This window comes from Hoplias malabaricus, chromosome 15, assembly GCF_029633855.1.
Source record: "Hoplias malabaricus isolate fHopMal1 chromosome 15, fHopMal1.hap1, whole genome shotgun sequence".
NCBI classification, from domain to species: domain Eukaryota; kingdom Metazoa; phylum Chordata; class Actinopteri; order Characiformes; family Erythrinidae; genus Hoplias; species Hoplias malabaricus.
The window spans coordinates 11,258,348-11,278,485 of record NC_089814.1 but is presented as its reverse complement, the minus strand read 5'-3'; the positions used below and the strand labels follow the sequence as shown (position 1 = coordinate 11,278,485).

General features: G+C 39.4%; 2 protein-coding genes across 2 annotated transcripts in view; both read right to left on the bottom strand.

Moving 5' to 3' along the window:
• Positions 1-6,502, bottom strand: part of pnpla7a (patatin-like phospholipase domain containing 7a) — a 33,544-nt gene extending 27,042 nt beyond the window's left edge. Inside the window, exons 1-2 of the mRNA XM_066645989.1 lie at positions 6,407-6,502; positions 5,058-5,095 (exon numbers count right to left, since the gene is read on the bottom strand). Coding sequence (XP_066502086.1) covers positions 5,058-5,093 — 36 coding nt within the window. The 5' untranslated portion in view covers positions 5,094-5,095; positions 6,407-6,502. The remainder of the gene's footprint in view (positions 1-5,057; positions 5,096-6,406) is intronic.
• Positions 6,503-7,588: 1,086 nt separating this feature from the next.
• On the bottom strand, positions 7,589-11,884 carry clic3 (chloride intracellular channel 3). The gene is made up of 6 exons (XM_066645993.1): positions 11,549-11,884; positions 10,523-10,632; positions 10,258-10,383; positions 9,762-9,868; positions 9,043-9,218; positions 7,589-8,295 (listed from the first exon to the last, which is right to left on the bottom strand). Exons 1-6 carry the CDS (start codon positions 11,582-11,584, stop codon positions 8,131-8,133), a joined length of 720 nt encoding a protein of 239 aa, XP_066502090.1. The 5' UTR covers positions 11,585-11,884; the 3' UTR covers positions 7,589-8,130.
• Between the last annotated feature and the right edge of the window lie 8,254 nt (positions 11,885-20,138).

Genomic DNA, 20,138 nt, shown 5'->3' with positions numbered 1-20,138 from the left:
ATGGAATCTGAGATCGCACCCAAAGAGTGTCATTAAACTCCAGGCCCTGTTAATGATCCAAGGTCTCAAAAGGTCAAGACAGGAATCTTTGGTGATGGCAGAGAGCCTCCAAGGATCAACTTATGCTCTCTGTAAAACTGCTTAATCAAGAACTTTTCAAACCATGGAATTAAACATTTCCCATTGGTTTAAAGTTGCATATGGAATACGACTGTGTAAAAGTAATTCCAGGTAGACGATCAAAAATGGAAATTATAATCGTCTGTTTAAAATTACCTTTTGTATGAACATCATTTAGGAACCACCAAGATGTTCATGTGTGTGTCATTTGGTTAAAAATGATGAATAACATGGTTTTGTCTGAATCATATGACTTTGCGTTAACATATAATATTTAATAAGTGCAAAAGCATGACTTCGAAATCTTGGACACTCATTCAACAAGGGTCTGTGTCTTGTCAAGTGTCGTAAATTGTATGTGATTTCACTACCAAGGGAGGTTCTACAAACCAGATTCCAAAAAAGTTGGGACACTAAACAAATTGTGAATAAAAACTGGCAAAAATGGCAAATGTCAATATTTTATTCGTAATAGAAACATAGATGACAGATCAAAGGTTTTATCTGAGTAAATGTAACATTTTAAAGGAAAAATATGTTGATTCAAAATTTCACAGTGTCAACAAATCCCAAAAAAGTTGGGACAAGTAGCAATAAGTGGCTGGAAAAAGGAAATTGAGCATATAACGAACAGCTGGAAGACCAATTAACACTAATTAGGTCAATTGACAACATGATTGGGTGTAAAAAGAGCTTCTTACAGTGTCAGTGTCTCTCTGAAGCCAAGATGGTAAGAGGATCACCAATTCCACCATTGTTGCGCAGAAAGATAGTGCAGCAATACCAGAATGGTGTTACCCAGCGTAAAATAGCAAAGACTTTTAAGTTATCATCATCAACCGTGCATAACATCATCAAAAGATTCAGAGAATCTGGAACAATTGCTGTGCGTAAGGGTCAAGGCTGTAAAACTCTACTGGATGCTTGTGATCTCCGGGCCCTTAAACGTCACTGCACCTCAAACAGGAACGCCACTGTCAAGGAAATAACAGAATGGGCTCAGGAATACTTCCAGAAAGCATTGTCAGTGAACACAATCCACCGTGCCATCCGCCGTTGCCAGCTGAAACTCTACAGTGCAAAGAGCAAGCCATTTCTAAGCAAGCTCCACAAGCTCAGACGTTTGCACTGGGCCAGTGGTCTTTTAAAATGGAGTGTGGCAAAATGGAAGACTGTTCTGTGGTCAGATGAGTCACGATTTGAAGTTCTTTACGGAACACTGGGACGCCATGTCATCCGGACCAGAGAGGACAAGGATAAACCAAGTTGTTATCAAAGCTCCGTTCAGAAGCCTGCATTACTGATGGTATGGAGTTGCATGAGTGTGTGTGGCATGGGCAGCTTGCATGTCTGGAAAGGCCCCATTAATGCAGAGAACTACGTTCAGGTTCTAGACCAACATATGCTCCCATCTAGACGTCATCTCTTTCAGGGAAGAGCCTGTATTTTTCAACAAGATAATGCCAGACCACATTCTGCAGCAATCACAACATCATGGCTACATAGGAGAAGGATCCGGGTACTGAAATGACCAGCCTGCAGTCCAGATCTTTCACCTATGGAGAACATTTGGCGCATTATAAAGAGGAAGGTGCGACAAAGCAGGCCCAAGACGATTGAACAGTTAGAGGCCTGTTTTAGACATGAATGGGAGAGCATTCCTATTTCTAAACTTGAGAAACTGGTCTCCTCTGTCCCCAGACGTCTGTTGAGTGTTGTAAGAAGAAGGGGGGGATGCCACACAGTGGTAAAAAATGGCCTTGTCCCAACTTTTTTGGGATTTGTTGACGCCATGAAATTTTGAAACATATTTTTCCCTTAAAATGATACATTCTCTCAGTTTAAACTTTGGATCTGTGATTTGTGTTCTATTCTGAATAAAATATTAGATGATGGCACCTTCACATCATTGCATTCAGTTTTTATTCACAATTTGTTTAGTGTCCCAACTTTTTTGGAATCTGGTTTGTAGTCTAAAAGAACATCCAATCAGAGGCACGAGATGCTCCAATCCTCAATCCCTGAGGACAAATCAGGCCTTCAAGGCAGGTTTGAAACCAGTGACATGGAAACTTAACTTGCCCTCTAAGACTCAACCAGTCTCCACTCTCCTCTCTTCCAGAATCTATCATGTCTTTCACTTAAAACAGGCTCTTAAGGTCGCACTCTTAACAATTCAGCCGGTCAGAACAGACCCAGAACCCAAAAAGAAAATGTAGAGAAAGAAACAAAGAAGAGGGGAGGAACAAAGGAGAAGTTTAGAATCTGCTTCCAGTCAGGAAGCTCAGCTAAGAGAGCCCTGAAATTACTTTATTTTTATATATCTTTATTTCTACTAGTAATACTAGAAAGCTATAGTTTAAATCCAGCAAAGCTCACTGCCACGCCCAGAGCATGAAAGAGACCTCAGGCCTCTGAACCCTCAAAGCGGTGTGACAAGAGCTCAAGAATAGCAACTCAGGAAATGGTCACATGCTCACTCAGAATGATCACCTTCTGAGGTGGCGTCTCTGAGCAAAGGCTCAGGAGAGTCATGCATGGACGTGGCTCTCACAAGGAAGCAGTAGCGGAGATTAACAGATTATTAATTTTTAATAAATATATTATACTACTAAATATGCCAAAAGTTATGTTAATATGCAGAAAGACCTTTCTCTACTCTCAGCCTCTCTTCTCATCAGGCAAGCAGATGGAATGTGCGATAAGCATCCAGAGCAGGCTCATAAACCCCTCTCCAGGGACCTTTTTTATGACCCAAAGACACACAGGGTCAAGAGAAGAATCTTTTGGGAGACACTCCTGAGGATCAGTTTATGCTCTGTATAAAACTGCTTAATGAAGAACTTCTCAAACTACAGAATTAAACCTTAATTCCCATTGGTTTAAAACAGTCTGAAGTTGCATACGGGCACAACTGTTTGAAATTAATTCCATTTGGACATTTAAAATGGGTGGGATTCATTTACATGTTTTTAAAATCTTTTTTTTTTTATATATGAATTTAAATGAGTTTATTTAGAACCAAGGTAGACACATACTCTGTGTTGTTTGGTTAAGAATTATGTAAAACACGGTCTGTATGAATGATATTACTTTAACATATAATCTTTTATAGTGCAAAAGTATGATTCAAAATCTTGGGATGGTCATTCAACAGAAATCGTCTTTGTCTTGTCAAGGTTCATACATTTCATGTGATGTCACTACCAAGGTACAGGAAACAGCCAATCAGGTATTCGAGGCTGGTTTTCTAAATTCTGGTTAAAAACCCCAGTGGCGCCCCTACTCCTTTCTCTTCTGCCCCTTTCTCTCGCCCCTTTTTTGTGAAATGCACTCTTTAGATGCTTTTTGAGAAATTTTGGAGAGAAAAAGTTTTTCTGAATAACGTCTCTCTCCTGCTTCCAGCAGACAATGCTTCTCAGATAGGGTAGTCAAAGAGCTAATATAAACTATAGTAAAAAGGGCTGTAGTTTATTCCCGCAAAATTCACCACCACAGTCAGAGCTCAAAGTGATGACAAAAGCTTCCGGACCAGCGACTGAGAAGACGGCCACACGCACCCTCAGAATGACCTTCTGAGATGAGGCCCTTGAGAGACCTGCATGGACGTGTCTCCCACAAGGCGGCAGATCAGCGATGACGGAGAATTCCCAAAGAGAACTTCAGAAAGCCACCAGCTCCGACAGAGTGGTCACCGTGTCCCTTGCCACGAGGGAGAAAGAGGAACCCAGCGGCTGCAGTTCTCCAGGAAGCGACGCTGAAAAGCACCGCGCGTCAGCATCATGCTCCCAGCTATCTCCAGGGATACGCAAGGTCACATGGTTTCATTTCTTCATAGCTCAGGAGTGGTGCTGAATGCTTGCTGGGATAAACAATAGCCTTTCTAGAATTTAGGGTATTTATCATAGAGAAATTCCCTCATATATTAATCTCCTTGTTCCCTCATGTATCGCTGTAATCCATTTCATTATAGGAATGTATAATCAATATTAGGGCGGCACGGTGGCGCAGCAGGTAGTGTCGCAGTCACACAGCTCCAGGGGCCTGGAGGTTGTGGGTTCGATTCCCGCTCCGGGTGACTGTCTGTGAGGAGTTGGTGTGTTCTCCCCGTGTCCGCGTGGGTTTCCTCCGGGTGCTCCGGTTTCCTCCCACAGTCCAAAAACACACGTTGCAGGTGGATTGGCGACTCGAAAGTGAGTGTGTGAGTGAATGTGTGTGTGTCTGTGTTGCCCTGTGAAGGACTGGCGTCCCCTCCAGGGTGTATTCCCGCCTTGCGCCCAATGATTCCAGGTAGGCTCTGGACCCCCCGCGACCCTAAATTGGATAAGCGGTTACAGATAATGGATGGATGGATGGAAAACACAATCAAGCTGGTGAGTGAAAACATTAAACATCAAAACATATTTTCAGTTACATAAAGTAAAAAAAAACACATTGTTTTATATTGCATTTTACAAAATGTCCAAACTTTCCTGGAAATGGGGTTTGTACCTGCAACTTATTATATACAAAAGGAACTGTGGCTTGATACAGGGCCTTTAATCTCAAAAGTACCATGTTTCAAAACTTCTGAAGACACTTTGAAGTCAAATAAACAGAAACTCTTTCACTGAAGGAGAAAACAGTGACTTCTTCTCTTAAAATAGCCCCTGCTTGCTCAGGCAGTTTCCTTCCTGCATTCAGGAGAGGTACAATAAGGCTCTCAGAAAGACATTACCTTTTATTTTATTAATAGGATTCATATTAGTGAGATTTGTAAAAATAGATTCGATTAAATGGTGTGGTGAAGTGTATTTTTCAAGGTAAACTGCACTCCCATAGGATATTTCTGAAGCCCGAGTAATCCATCACTAATCTGCCTGGGTATTTGGTTTTAAGCAGCACAGACATATTTGTCTATGTTTATTTAAAAAAAGACACACAGAAAGAATACTTACTGCAGGAGTGCACTGTTCATCTTCTACATCACTCATACCTACAAACAAAAACAAAGAAGTATTTCTATATATATATTACTTACAGCATCTGTCACTGATGTTAATTACAAGGCACTCTAATAAGTCACAATAGTGCAATAATAATAATAAAAATAATAAATTGCATTTGTCCATAGCACTTTTAAAAAACTCCAAACACATTGGACACAAAACAGCAAAACTAACAAAAAAACAGCAATACAGAAAGTTTAAAACAGCAGATAACAATTGTGAGTTTATGCAGACAGTGAACCATACATTTCAAATAGAAAATAACTTTGAAGCTTTGTACACATTCATTCGTCCATTCATCTTCTGTAACAGCTTTATCTAGAGGATGATGACAGTGTGCCCGGAGCCTACACAAAAACACTGGATTCAAGGCAGGATTCCACCCTGGACAGGGCACAAAGCCATTGCAGGACGTCAAACAGTCACCCACCCGCTCAGAACTTTTAATAATTTCACAAAGCCAGAGGACAAGACCCTGGGACAACACAAGAAATATCTTAAAGACAGAGACCCAAGATGTGGCTTGAAATAAATTTGTACGGTGTCAGCGCCTCTGATCACACCTCAGATTTGTAAGGTTCTTCCTATATTTTAGAACAAATGTGAGTTTTGGAAGTTGGAACAAACATCTGCAGTTGGAGTTAAGATTGTATTCAGCACTCAAACTCATTCCAAACATACGGGAATCACTCCAGTTTATCCACAACTCTTGCTTTATAGTCTAGTGTCAGTGAGCTTAACTTTACATGATCTCAAGCTTGTGTGTGTGATATAAAAACTGTATGGGCAGAACTAAACAGCTTTGACCATAATGTCACCTGAAAGTAGCCTTATTTTTTTAACAGAGTGTCTATAAAGGTTTGGACACAGTGTTCGGCTAGTTTTGTAACATTTATTCCTGTTATATAATACGCCATATTCACCTTTAATTGAATCATATTTTACTGAAGTAATAACACTCTTATCTTGATATAACTTTGAACACATTTGATAAAATAGCAAAAAGCCATAAGCTTGTTTGTGCTTAGCTAAACTGCTAAGGACAGCACGTCACGACACAGGACCCAAACAACCAGGTCTAACCTGAGCAAACAAGCTTTATCTAAAGAATGTTATCTCTTCTATGAACTGGAAGACGCAAAATATTCAACTGTTTCATGAGCTGTCCACCTGCCAGAGTTCACACACACAACCGTGGTCGCTAAAACTGGCTGCAGAACAGAGACACTGGCTTTACGGACCACCGACACATTAATGCAGGAAGATTATAAATGCGTAAATACATAGCAAGTGCTTACTTGCTGCACAGCCTTTGAAAATCCCTCAGACCGTCATAGTAAACTTTTCCAGACTCCTCTCTCTCCTCTCCACAAACTCAAAACACTGGGCAATCCCTGAGGTGCAGCAGTATTCTTTGTATCTATTGGTTTTTTAATCTTCTACCGCCCAATCAGATGTGCTGTTGTTCATCTGTCGCCAGTCTCTTGACGGTCGGCTAGATTCCAAATGGTTCATAGTGCCCTACTTAGGTTGTGAGAATAAGGCTTCAACACATAGAGTGCACTGAATGTCAGCTGCAGAGATGTACTGCTTATTCCTCCTCCGGTTATCGATTAAACACCTTTAAACCTGTGTATTCATCAGCATTACACATTTAGAGTTTACACATTCCATAATGCCTTAAAGGTGGCTTAAGATTCTGTAGATTATAATGCACCAACTAATAAACTGACACAGGTTCCTTAACACTGGCTGCTTAAATACGAATTTGGAACACTACATTTTTCACCAAATCGAAATTCTAATCGAATATTGCTCTAAAAAGAAAAGTTATATATATTTAACAGGTTGTAAAGTAAAAATGTATCTGAAATACAAAAATACAAACCATAAAGCCTGGAGGATTTGGGTCTGGTTTGCCGATTGTTCTTCATTAAAATCAATTTAAATTAGCTCTATTAGTTCTGTATGAAAAATCATACTGTAGGCTAAATATTAATATGTAAATTTACCTGAACTTATTTATGACTCAACAAAATACAATAAAAAAAATCAAAAGCACTGTTTTTACCAAAATGAACACATATGAAACATAGAAATTATAGAAATAAAATGGTGTATGTTTTAATGACATCCCTCTCTCTCTCTCTCTCTCTCTCTCTCTCTCTCTCTCTTTCACACACACAGACACACACACTGTAAATGTTGCATCCAGCAAATAAACAGTAAGACATTAAATAAGGCAGGGCTCTGTCTCCAACTAGAAGCTTCATGAAGGCTGCAGCCAGTAGCAGTTGCCACCACTGACAAGTAATTGCTTCTTCCTGCTGCCAGCTCCCAGTAAGAGACTGAAACATTAATTTAAGACGTTCAACAGTTTATTTATTTACAGTTCAGAATCAATAAAAGTACACCCAAACCCTAACATACAGTTACATTCTGCAAAAACGAATATAATATAATATAATAAAATATAAGGTAGTGTCACTCCATGGTCCTGGAGTCGTGGGTCGGGGGGGGGGGGTATGGGGGGGCTCTCACTGTCCAAGAATACATACGTTGGTAGGTGGATTGACGGTTCAAAAGTGTCCCTAGGTGTGAGGGTGTGGATGAATGTGTGTGTTGCACTGTGAAGTACTGGCGCCCCCTCCAGGGGCTCTAGACCCACTGTGACCCTGAACTGGATAAGTGGTTACAGACAATGAATGAATGAATGAATGAATGAATGAATAATATAAAATAATATAATGTAATGAATGAATGAATAATATAAAATAATATAATGTAATGGTACAAAATGTGGTATGAGTACAGTAAATGATATACTGATACATGCGCAAGCAAGAAAATAATATTCACACGGCACAATAACTTAGAATAAGCGCCTCCACCCTCACAACCCAAATGCTACCCTTTATCAAGCATGATTTTAATTAATACATTAAATTTGCTTTTGCCTTTCTCAGAACCATTCCATTCCTGGAAAATACAGATTCCATTCCATTCTGATGTGGATTTAGTTTTACTTGTTCAGGTATTTGGCCACTGAGTGGTAGGCCAGCAGTATCTCTGAGTCATTGGGGCACGTGAAGCGGAACTCATCCCTCTGATTAGCTTTCTCCAGGTACCTACACAGCCCTACCAGTTCTTTTGGGATCCCAAAGTCACGATATTTCCGACATACCACCTGCGAAGAGAAGGGAGTGATCAGTATATTAACACAACAAATACTCTATAGTTCACTACCAAGAGCTTTCCATAGGGGTGACTGTTTTGCCGGCAGGTAGCTGAATAACTGGTTGAGTTGGATAATAAATGTAATAATGCAGATGTTTTCTGCCCTCTTATTCACTGCAATACGTTGACCTTGTTTGCTATTATAATGCCGTTGTGTGCAAAAGGACGCCACCCTTGGTCAAGTTACAAGTTCTGTTGATTTTGTTCGTCTAAGAGAAAGTAGATATTATCCTCTACAGGGAGGAATCTTAAATATGACATTTTTTGCACAATACACAATATCTGTTAAACTACTGAGTATAACATATTAAAACATAAAATGTGGCAAAGCTTTTGTACAGGCCACATTTTATGTTTTATTTTTTCAGGTATGTTATATTCAGGAAATGAATAGTGATTGTCAAAGTGCAAAAAAAAAAAGGATTCCTTGTAGAGAAAGCTAATTTATTGTCACTTAGAAAATTAACACAACACGGACCAACTCCCCAAGGACTTTGTAGAACTAAGGTTATCTTAACTGCAAATGAGTGTTTAATGTAATGCTCATTCTACCATTAACAGTGATGTTAATACCATGAGGCTTAAGGGAGATCCAGCCCATGTCACCAGGCCAGGAGTGCTCAAACTGTAGAGGCGTAATCTATGAGAGGCAGAACTGACACAAAGAAAGAAGCTTAGAAAAGCTGTCTTTTTGAACCTTGACAATGTGTAGCTTGGGAAGCAGGTTACAATCAGCCAGAGTGAGGGAGTCTCCATCAAGGTATTGTCTGGTGGATTGGGTGGCATCAGGGTTCTGGTCCAGTTCATATGGAAGTGGAGTTAGGAGATACTGATCCAACTTCATCAGACTCCTCAGGAACTTCTTTTCTAGCACTGCAAATAAATACAGTACAAGTCTATGGACACAGGAAGGACTTTGGAATGGAGTTGAATGCAGAAGTGTTGAATTGTCCTGGTCTAACTGGTCAAATGACATGTTTTGTTGATGTGAAAATAAGTTAACATCTACAGGAAACACACTTTATTATGCCATTGTTCTGCACCATTTCTGTTTCGCTGAGCTGAACACACATACATAAAAAGACTTGTGATTATGGTTTTTTGTCCATTAACTTAAAGTCAGCCCCTGTGAAGGACTGGTGCCCCCTCCAGGGTGTGTTCCTGCCTTCCACCCAATGATTCCAGGTAGGCTTTGGACCCACCGCGACCCTGAACTGGATAAGGGTTACAGATAATGAATGAATGAACTTAAAATCAGCAAACATACAGTCACTATGCCTTAAAATCTCTAGAAATTAGTGTTCTGTAGTAGATGATGCACATAAACAACACACCATTTGACCAGGGGGTGCCCAAACTTTTGCATAAAGTTGCATACAGAAAGCGCTATGGTGAAACATGTAAAACAATTCTCACTGTCATTGAGCCCAGGGTTTGGGTTTTTGATGTAAGCCGAGAACTTGTGGAAGATATCATCTCCAGCTTGGTTAGACTCCTTATAGCGACAGCACAGTTTGGGATATCTGTAAAAACAAATATGGTACCATGTGAACATAAATCAGTAGAGCCTGAAAGCACTGGAAGTTTAACCAAAAAATGTAAATGCACCTTTTTTCACTGTATTTATTCTCGTGTTTTATAATAAATACATTCTGTGTAATCACCAGGAAATATATTCATGGTCTCATACCTTGTGACTGTAAAGGGCAGCAGGTATTTTCATACAACTGCAGAAATGCATTGTGTTTGATGCATAAAATACGTAGAACAATTGGTCAAAAAATCCATTCTCTCCTATTCAAAGTTAAAAACACTATTCCTTGTCCTGTACAGTTACCACTTTGGAGATATAAGGATTGAATCCAGCAGTTGCATTTAGAAATACAATACAATAGGCTGCTTCAAAACTCACTGTGGGGGAGCCAAGGTCTCCTCCAGAAACTCCTCTATCTTGTTAGTGTCTGTGCGTACGTCTTCATTGTAGAGGAGGAAGGGGGGCTGAGAGCCTGGAGCAAGGTCCTTCAAAACCTCTGGAGCTCTGCACAACAATCAATGTATATTATTTTTATTATATAAACTGATATAAACCACCTCTCAAGAACATGAGTCTATAGAGAAGATCATATTTAACCCTTAATCGACTGTGTTACTGGTGTTTGATTATTTGTTTCTCTCACCTCTTCATGTCCACAGTAGTGAGGGTGAAGTTAACTCCCTTAAGCCAGAGGATCATAAAAAGTCGTTGACAGAATGGACAGTTTCCCACCGCTTCACCATCATCACTCGCCTGAGGGAAAAGAACAACAATCTCCTAGAAATCGTGATGTTTTTACAAATACCATAATATTTTAGATAACTGCCTGATCCAAAGATGCTTATAAAGGCAAGTCATCATTTTCAATAGCGATTCTTCAGCCATTATACTGACACCTAGTGGCCTGGATGTGTCAGAGACTTTATACTACACTTATTTTAAAAATGGCCACCCCCATGGGGAATAACTGTTCTATGGGGTATAACTGCAGTTTCAGGGACTTCAGAGTAATTTGATTCTTCATCTCATGTAAGTTCAGTGTCTAAAGATTGCAAGGTTTGCTGCACAGCTACAAGACTAATAAAACGTTTGTGACACTCAGAAAGACGTATGAGTTTATAGACCTTAATTACTTTGTAGCTATTTTAGTACATCAGTCCCAGTGCACAAAATAATTACTAAGGAAATGAGCCTCACAGTATGATAATAACTGGGTAATGGATAATGAACTATGTCTAGGTTAAAGGGGAATTGTAATTGTGAAAATATTTTGTAGTGAATAGAAAATAAAGAATCCTTTTAAAGGTGTAACATGTGTCAGACTGCATTTGTGCTTTTCATTTTTTAAAAGCTCCAGTGATTCCAAAGACCAGTGGTGTTGATTATCAGTAGGATTTCATCACAAGTATGTCAGGAAGTGCAGGCATGTAAACCAGAGGCCAGAGTCCAGCACCAACAAACCTAAAGACTCCAAACAGCATTGAACATCTAGCTTTGTTTTAAACATTTACTCAATCACACTAAGTGATTTATAAAAAACAAAAAACAAGAAATTCTGTTAACTACATTCATTAGATACAACACTGCAACAACAAGACAGTGACATTATTCCATACTCCATATATTTGCAGTGGCAACTAGAAATGAACTGTGACTTATTAAATCTGACCTTGATGAAGAGCTCGATCTTTGGTGCCTCTGCCATCTCTCTGGTTCTCTGTTGTCCTTCAGCTTTTAAACCTCACGCTCCTTCACTAAGCCAAGCCAAGAGCAATGTTTACATCACTTTGTCTAATAGGTGTAAATAATCAAGTTATGTACAGGTATAATATCCTCTCCAAAAGTCCTTAGGGATAGGGAGGACCAAAACTCAAGCCCCACTTCCAAAAAAAAAACTAATCCAGTGGACCCTGTGTTGAAATATAGACACACAGATCACTTCTTTCTCTACTATTCTCTCACTTTCTTGACAGTTTCTGTTCGTCTCTTACCTCCACTGCCTATCACCACACCCCATGAGTCTTGAGAATTCAGAATACCTGCCCACTGGACCGACCTGTCCTACCTGTCCCTAGTCTCAATTTCTCTCTCTAAAGTCACTGACAGTCTTCAAGGCCGCTGTTTCACAAATAATCTGTTTCACTCCCAGCTGGATTTCATACACTGACACCACTCCACTACAGCGTCTGCAGTGGCCCTGTTCTATATATTAGTACTCCCAGATGTAGCCCCTACAACATCTTGAATTTCTAACATTATGGACTCTGAATTTGTGGAATTTCTAGTCGAGCATTTTAGAGTTAAGCCAAGTAAATATGGCAGATACAAATTAGGCCAACATGCAGCCTGATTATTGGTCAAATTACCAACACACTAAAGTACGTCATTGCAGAGCAAACATCTGGAGGTACATCCACTTTGACACATGGCCCCTGAAAATGATCACTGTTGCAAAACGATTGGGAAAAACAAGAAACATACATAGATCAGTCATAACAATCAAATTACCTCATTGTTTTTTTTTTTAAACATGTTTTGTCCATTTTATCAACTTAAAAGAGATGCAGCTGATTTTTCTATACTTACAGAATGTAGTCCATATGTTGCTCTACCTAGAAAAAGTTGTTGAACTATCTATCACACAATCTTCCTATGTGGGTGTTTAATCAGGTCCGCCCTTTGAAAAGCACTGAAACTGCTCTTGGTAAGGTCACTAATTATGTTCTCCTCTCTGGTGAAACTAAAACTCACACCTTTCTTGTTCCATTAGATCAGTTTGCAGCACCGTTACATTTACTACAAATGATTCTAGTAAGTTATAACCATTTGTACAAATAAATCTGTCATATTACTCTTCCTGCTTTAAAAGGTGTCCCTCAGGGATCAGTCCTTGGTCCCCTTCCTATTTAAAATCTAATTTCTCTTCAACTAAAATTTCAAATCTCCAAAATAGTAAGTTTTTCAGAAGGGAAAATATTTTTAATTTCAGCTTAAGCCCAAGCTAAAACTTTCAGCCCAAGCAATTCTGAACCATTTCTATAGCATTCATCATTAAATGTGTATGGTATAATTCTGGTATAAACAGCATAAAATGGAGATACAAAATTTGTTTCAAACAATATGTACACTTTGGTATATTTTGGCCAAACCAGTCAGCGCTGACCCCTGGTGACCTTATTTTAATTAAATCCTTACAAAACAGACATCTTCCTTGTTGCTATAAAAGCTCTACTTCCAAAAATCCCTCAGTTGTCAATGGTGTCAGTCAAACCTTAATTTTCAAAATCTCAACCTCTCACTTTGACTTTACTTAGTCTGACAAGGTGTTTAAACACCTGTTCATACTTTCATATTCTCAGTTAGAATGCTGCAGTTTCCTTTTCATTTGTATTCCTGGTTTCCTGTCTGCGAAAAATGGAATTTAAAGTCATTCTTTTCAAGATTAGACACTCTCTAATCTGTACACGAGCTTGCAGATTTTAACACTGTCTCAGACAGGTTCACCAACACTCCTCTACTGATTATTCATGAGACCAGATTGACATCAGTAGGGGCAGTTCAATTAACAATGTTGCCCTCAGATTTTAAAAGCCTTAGCCTTATGGTTAGAGAAGTTGGCTTTGGACCTGAAGGCCACCAGTTCTACCCCAGCAGGTAAATTGAGGGTTGGGGACACCTCAACTGCTTTCTGGGTACTGGAATGGCTGCCCGCAGTTCCCGTGTATGCGTTAGCACATGACCCCTAGTGAACAAGTGTGTGTGTGTATTCACTGCCAGGTTCCAGCTCCCCCTAGATCTCGATGGATGTTTCCTGTTCCATTTTCTCTCTTTTCTCTCTTAACCATCAAGAGAAACATGAAATATATCCTCTATCCTCATGTTCCAGAAAGAAATATGCACTTCAATTGTTTTTCCACTTTCTATTTTTTGTTTCTCATTTCTCATTCAACAGGGGATGTTCTTAGCATTATAGAATTGCTCCAAAATGACTTCATTTGAACTTACATTCATTCATTGTCTGTAACCCTTATCCTGTTCAGGGTCACAGTGGCTCCAGAGCCTACCCAGAATCACTGGGCACAAGGTAGGAAGGGGGTGCCAGTCCTTCACAGGGTGACACACACTCACACATTCACTCACACCAAGGGACACTTTTTAGTGGCCAATCCACCGCCCAATGTGTGTTTTTGGACTGCGGGAGGAAACCGGAGCACCCGGAGGAAACCCACGTGGACACAGGGAGAACACACAAACTCTTAACAGACAGTCACCCGGAGTGTGACTTCAACCCACAACCTCCAGGTCCCTGGAGCTGAGTACATGAACTTACAATACAACAAAATTTGACCAATTTGAAGATACTTGTTTTTAATTGGATATATTTTAAGATGCTTTGATGTCTTCTTATTAAGAGAAGGGATGCGGTTATATATGAATTCTTGGCTATCCCATGTATTTTTCAGGTACATAATCTGACAATATTGATGAATAAATATTTTGACATAACACTGAAATTACATCTATAAGGATCCTTGTGGAGGAATATGACATTTGCTGCTGTATGGTTGTAAATGATGTAAAACTGATTTAGCACTTTAATGCCATTCTGCTTTTCTAAAGTACAAAAATTTACCAAATATGAAATGTGAATAAAATATAAATGCCTGCCAATGTGAATCTGACAGATGACAGGTACAGAAATTGATATGAAGTTTGAGAGAACATGAAACGGGAGGAGAATGTGAATCAGAAAGGTGTGGCTTTCTCAACGAAACACCAATTACTTATAATGTAGTGTTTACTGAAGAACAGTGGACAAGCAGTAACAAGTAAGACAGATTAATGTTATAATTATAGACCTTAGTTACTGCCACACACACACACAGATACACACACACACAAAAATACTCACGCATGCACGCACATACACACACACGCACGCACACACATACACACATCCATACCCACACACACACACAGCCACAATTTTATTATAGCTTATCATCAACAATGTTTTAGTAGGTTTTGAGGCGGAAAACATATGTATAATAACACACCGCTTATGAAATCTCTGTAAATAAATTGGACAATTCAGAAGGGACCAAACACACATGTGATGTGACAACAACACCCCCCCCACACACACACGCACACACACATGCACATATGTGTATGGAACATACCAGGAACAGGCCAGGAACATAATTTTGCTAAATATTCACAAATAAAATGATATGCCATATTGAAAAGTACAATATTGTTTTAAATAGTTATTCTATTCTATATCATGTACGCCACGTTTTACAAAATATATACATTACTTTTGAGTGGTACCCGTTTGGCAGAAGAATGGCTGAATGACTCAGCAATTAAATGAATCACACAGTAGCACACTGCAGTTGCACTTTAGTCAAATCCTGAATTTACTCAGGACCGAACCCTTCTTCTGCAAAAGCCGTTGAAATGTACCCACGTCTCACATTCAGAACAAAACTAAACGTGCCAAGGAGTGTCTTACCGCAACTCTACACAACAGACCTCAGTATTCTTCAGTGTAATATAATGAAGTCTGAAGATGATCTGCATAAAGACAATTTGAGATGGCATCTTTTTTTTAAGACTTCCGCTAAGGCCATAGTTTAGAGACCCAGTTGGGTTTCAGTTTAACACATTAGTTTCACACTCACATACCTCAACGGTAATATTTCTCCAGAAAGGTAGTACCACGAAAAGCAACACAACACCACATAAAGCGCATGCACTATATCTTCAAATCTTTGTGGATGTTTGCTAACATTTCATTCAAAAAACAAGAACATTAATGGGCAGCTAACTCATTTTGCTAATGTTCTGGGGAGGATTTACATAGACACTAGAACAGTGCTGTGAGGATTTGATAGGCTCCCGTCATAAGAACATTAGTTAGGTTTGAAGGATAAATGATTGAACATTTGAAAAACACAGTGGACAATTTTCAATGCACCCAAACAATCCCACAGTGCACAGCAAGACGCAATGAACAACCCATGTAAATTACAAGAAAGCAGATTACGCATAATCCATTGTCTTGTTTGGTTAAAAAAAGCCTGCATGAGGTAGTCTCTAAAATAGATCCCTACTCTCCTGAATTCAGTTCCCTATAACAGTACAATATACTGTGAATAATATAGGGATTAGTGAATAAGGAGCCAGTATGGACACAGGGTGGATAGCACACACACACAGAAAGAGAAAGAGAGAGAGAGAAGAGAGAGAGAGAGAGAGAGAGAGAGAGAGAGAGAGAGAGAGAGAGAGAGAGAGAGAGAACTGAGAAAGACCTATCATTTTATAACACTGATTAGCTGATACACACACAGTTCTAGTCTAGCTCCTGGATTCAATTAACACATGCTTCCAATGGGGTCCTCTCCCTTGAATTCAAACAGTGGACAGGAATATTAGCTTTCTTGGTAAAAAATGATAGCTAACTCCACCAGTAACAACATAAAGTGTGATCTGTGACTCAGTGCAACCATAATGAGGGCTGCTGATGTGTTAGTGTTAAAGGAAGTTCTATTTACTGGAGGCACCACACCACAGATTGGGAGAGAAAGAGTATGCACAGAGAGCTGGGTGGGGGTGGGGTAGAGGAAGTGGACCAGATCACTTTATAATAACTTTGTTGTTTAAATTTTATGTTTAACCGTATACATTTATGGTTTATGGCCGGAATCGTAAAAACTAAATATTTTACCAAACAAAACTCCTTAAATAAGTTAGACATGCATATGGGACTTGTGAACACCTTACAATTGCCTTAAAATTACAGCTCATTGTGATGCTTCACTGACCTATAATAATAACAGGAAGAATAGTCGTTTCTACTCCAGGCTCAAAACTGGAGAAATTGCACCTTGTGTTGCTTTAAACTCATGTGCTCCTGCTCCAAAAAATTCCAATTTAAAAATTTAATTTGAAGTTTGCTCTTTTCCCTTACAAAACAATCATTCAAATGTGACATTAGTATACTTCTTTTAAACTACAAATTAAGCGAGTATGTGTTCAGTGTACTTTTCATGTACTTATGATTCATTCATTCATTATCTGTAACCGCTTATCTAGTTTAGGGTCACCGTGGGTCCGAAGCCTGACCAGAATCACTGGGCACAAGGCGGGAACACAACCTTGAGGGGGTGCCAGTCCTTCACAGTGCGACACACACACACATACACCTAGGGCAGGGGTCGGTAACCTTTACCACTCAAAGAGCCATTTGGACCCGTTTCACACAGTAAAGAAAACACTGGGAGCCACAAAACCCTTTTGAAATTTTAAATGAAATAACATTTTATGCTATGTTTAAACAAACTATACTGTGTGACATTCATGAAATCAATGAACGACTGCAGAGAAAATGAAATAACATTTCTGCATGCAACAAAACATTTTTAACTCCGAAAAAAAGAAAAGACGTTGTGTTGACGGTCAAGTAAAATACTCAATGTCTATTTGAGTCCTTGTAGTAATGGAAAAAAACACAGAACTTAAATTATCCACAGGCAGCAAACAAAAATGCTGTCCTCTCTCTGCGTGCCGTCATTATTTTTACTGGCGCTTTGCAGTCATCTGTCAAAAAGTTCAAGAAACCGCACACTGGCGGGTGTCGCACATTGGAAGTTGTGACGTGTATTAAGAGCGACAAAAATATATTAAAATTAAATATTAAAATATTTTAGAAGTTACAAGATCGCCATAATCTTCATACAATTACAATTTGAAAATGAACAAACCAAAATAAAATACATTTTAATTAAATACTCATTAATTATTTTCAAAAGCTGAGCCGCCTCAGAGGGATCAAAAAGCGGCTCTGGAGCCGCGGGTTGCTGACCCCTGACCTAGGGACTATTTTGAGTCACCAATCCACCTACCAACATGTGTTTCAGGACCATAGGAAAAAACCGGCGGAAACCCATGCGGACACAGGGAGAACACACCAAACTCCTCACAGACAGTCACCCGGAGCAGAACCCACAACCTCCCTGGAGCTGTGTGACTGCGACACTACCTGCTGCACCACCTATACTGTGCTGTCCTATACTTATCAATGATATACTTAACAATTTTACATGGCTTATACAGACACGTAACTTCGTATATTTGGAGTATATATTTACTTATTTGATCAAGATACTCTTAAGAAAAGTTTAAGAATATTTGGCTGGTAGTTTGGGGTGGAATAACAGAGTAAATAATACAGGGGTGGAACTGAATCTAATGTACATAGTGTTAACCAACAGAGAAACAGATAAATAAGCTGTTTTGTTGGCAAAATTCTTCCAAGGTTTGAGCAACAAGATGTAATATCGAAAATGTAAATAAACTAAAACACTTCACCTGTTAAAACTAGGGTGACCAGATCTGAGATGATGAAAAAAAGCACACGTGTGTGCTTTTAAGTCCTTTACACCTTTATTTGCTACACAAAACATGGAAGTTTCTTTTTTAATTCATCCGAGAACTTACATTTACGTTTCGGCATAGCTGCTCGACATGAGGGTGGGTACATGAGCTTTGCCTGACGTAAACAAGGACTACAGACGTGCAGACTGACCAATTAAATGTTTACAGTGAAGGTTATCGACCAATAACGGTAGCTCTACAGGCAGACCGTCCAATCAGAAGATTTTATGCTACTTCACCACGCCCCCTTCTCACTCAAGCGAACCAATCGGAGTAGGGGAGGGCGTGACTAGTTTGTGAACGAAACTTCTCGAAATTCTATGTAAGCTCCAGAAATCATGATCCCGGACGTTTGTAAAATTCCTCCCGGACATTTTTTTAAGTCTAAAAAAGAGGACATGTCCCGGTAAAAGAGGACGTCTGATCACCCTAGTTAAAACTGTCATTTGAATATTGAGGACAGGACACTGCTTCTTCATCAATCATACTTCACTAAATGAGCCCACATCCACTGGTGGCGCTGTTTCACTGCCTTCACTCAAACTTTCTGTTATGCAAAGGAGAGCTATAAGCACAGTGTTATGGCAATTGTCCAAGTGCCAAGAGGTAGGAAGACTTCTAAAATTATTTTCAGGCACGAGAAGAAATCAGAGGAATAAAGACACAGAGTCAAGTGTTCACTCCAATCTCTAGTTTCTTCAAAAATTTATTGCAGTAGGACCTTTGTCACGTACAACAATGGTCATGTGTACCATTCGGACATTATTACATCACGTCTCATTGCTCAAAACCCAGACACTCCCAACCTGGCCTCTTATGCTACACATATGTTATTTTTTTTCCCTTGTCAGCATACTGTCTGCTGACGGTTATAATATGTTATTCAACATATTCTCTATTTAGGGACCATACTTCTATAATCAAACTACAGAAGTACATTGTTAAGCACTTCAAGGTTATGAGCTTAAGCACAACATGTTCTATACTTCTACACTCCAATCATGATGTATCTGTGTATAGCAATCATTATAGAGTATACTGGTGGATTATCATTATTATTATGTCATTACAATGTTAGATTGCATTTTCCCATCACACACAGCAGGGTTCTGTTAGTGGTATATTCATTCATTCATTCATTCACCTCAAGTTCAGGGTTGCGGTGGGTCTGGATCCTACCCGGAATCACCAGGCGCAAGGCAGGAACATACTCTGGAGGGGGTGCCAGTCCTTCTGTTAGCAGTACAGTCATTAATTTATTCATTCATTTTCTGTAACTGCTTATCCTGTTCATGGTCATGGTCATGGTCATGGGTCATGGTACAGCATTATACACAGAAAACACTGCTTTTCTGTCTGAAATCTGAAGTTAAATATTCAGGTTTAGAGTTGGGGTTAGCTTTAGGGTCACAGTTAGGGTTAGGCAAAGTTTGAAGGTTGCGTATTTATTCTGGGTCTACTTCAACTTTACTTAATAAAATGAACTTTAATTATGCTTTTTTTGTAAGATGTCTCCTGCTACTCTTGCCCAGTAAATCCCAGTAAAGCCTCACACTGTTCAGATTTACAGAGATTACAATATGCATCTGTTACAGCACTTTCAGTACATACATACCTTTGACTCTTCCCTAAAGGCAAGAGATGTCTTAGTTCTGAAGCTGTGATAAGCATTGTTTATCTGGGCCAGTGGTATCTCATGTCTCCCTTTTCTGTAATGCTATTTCTCCTGTGGGATATTAGGAACATTGTCATGAAGTCTACTGAGCCTCCCATGAGCCATGTCTGAGCAATAGACATCTCTGTGTAGAGACATTGAC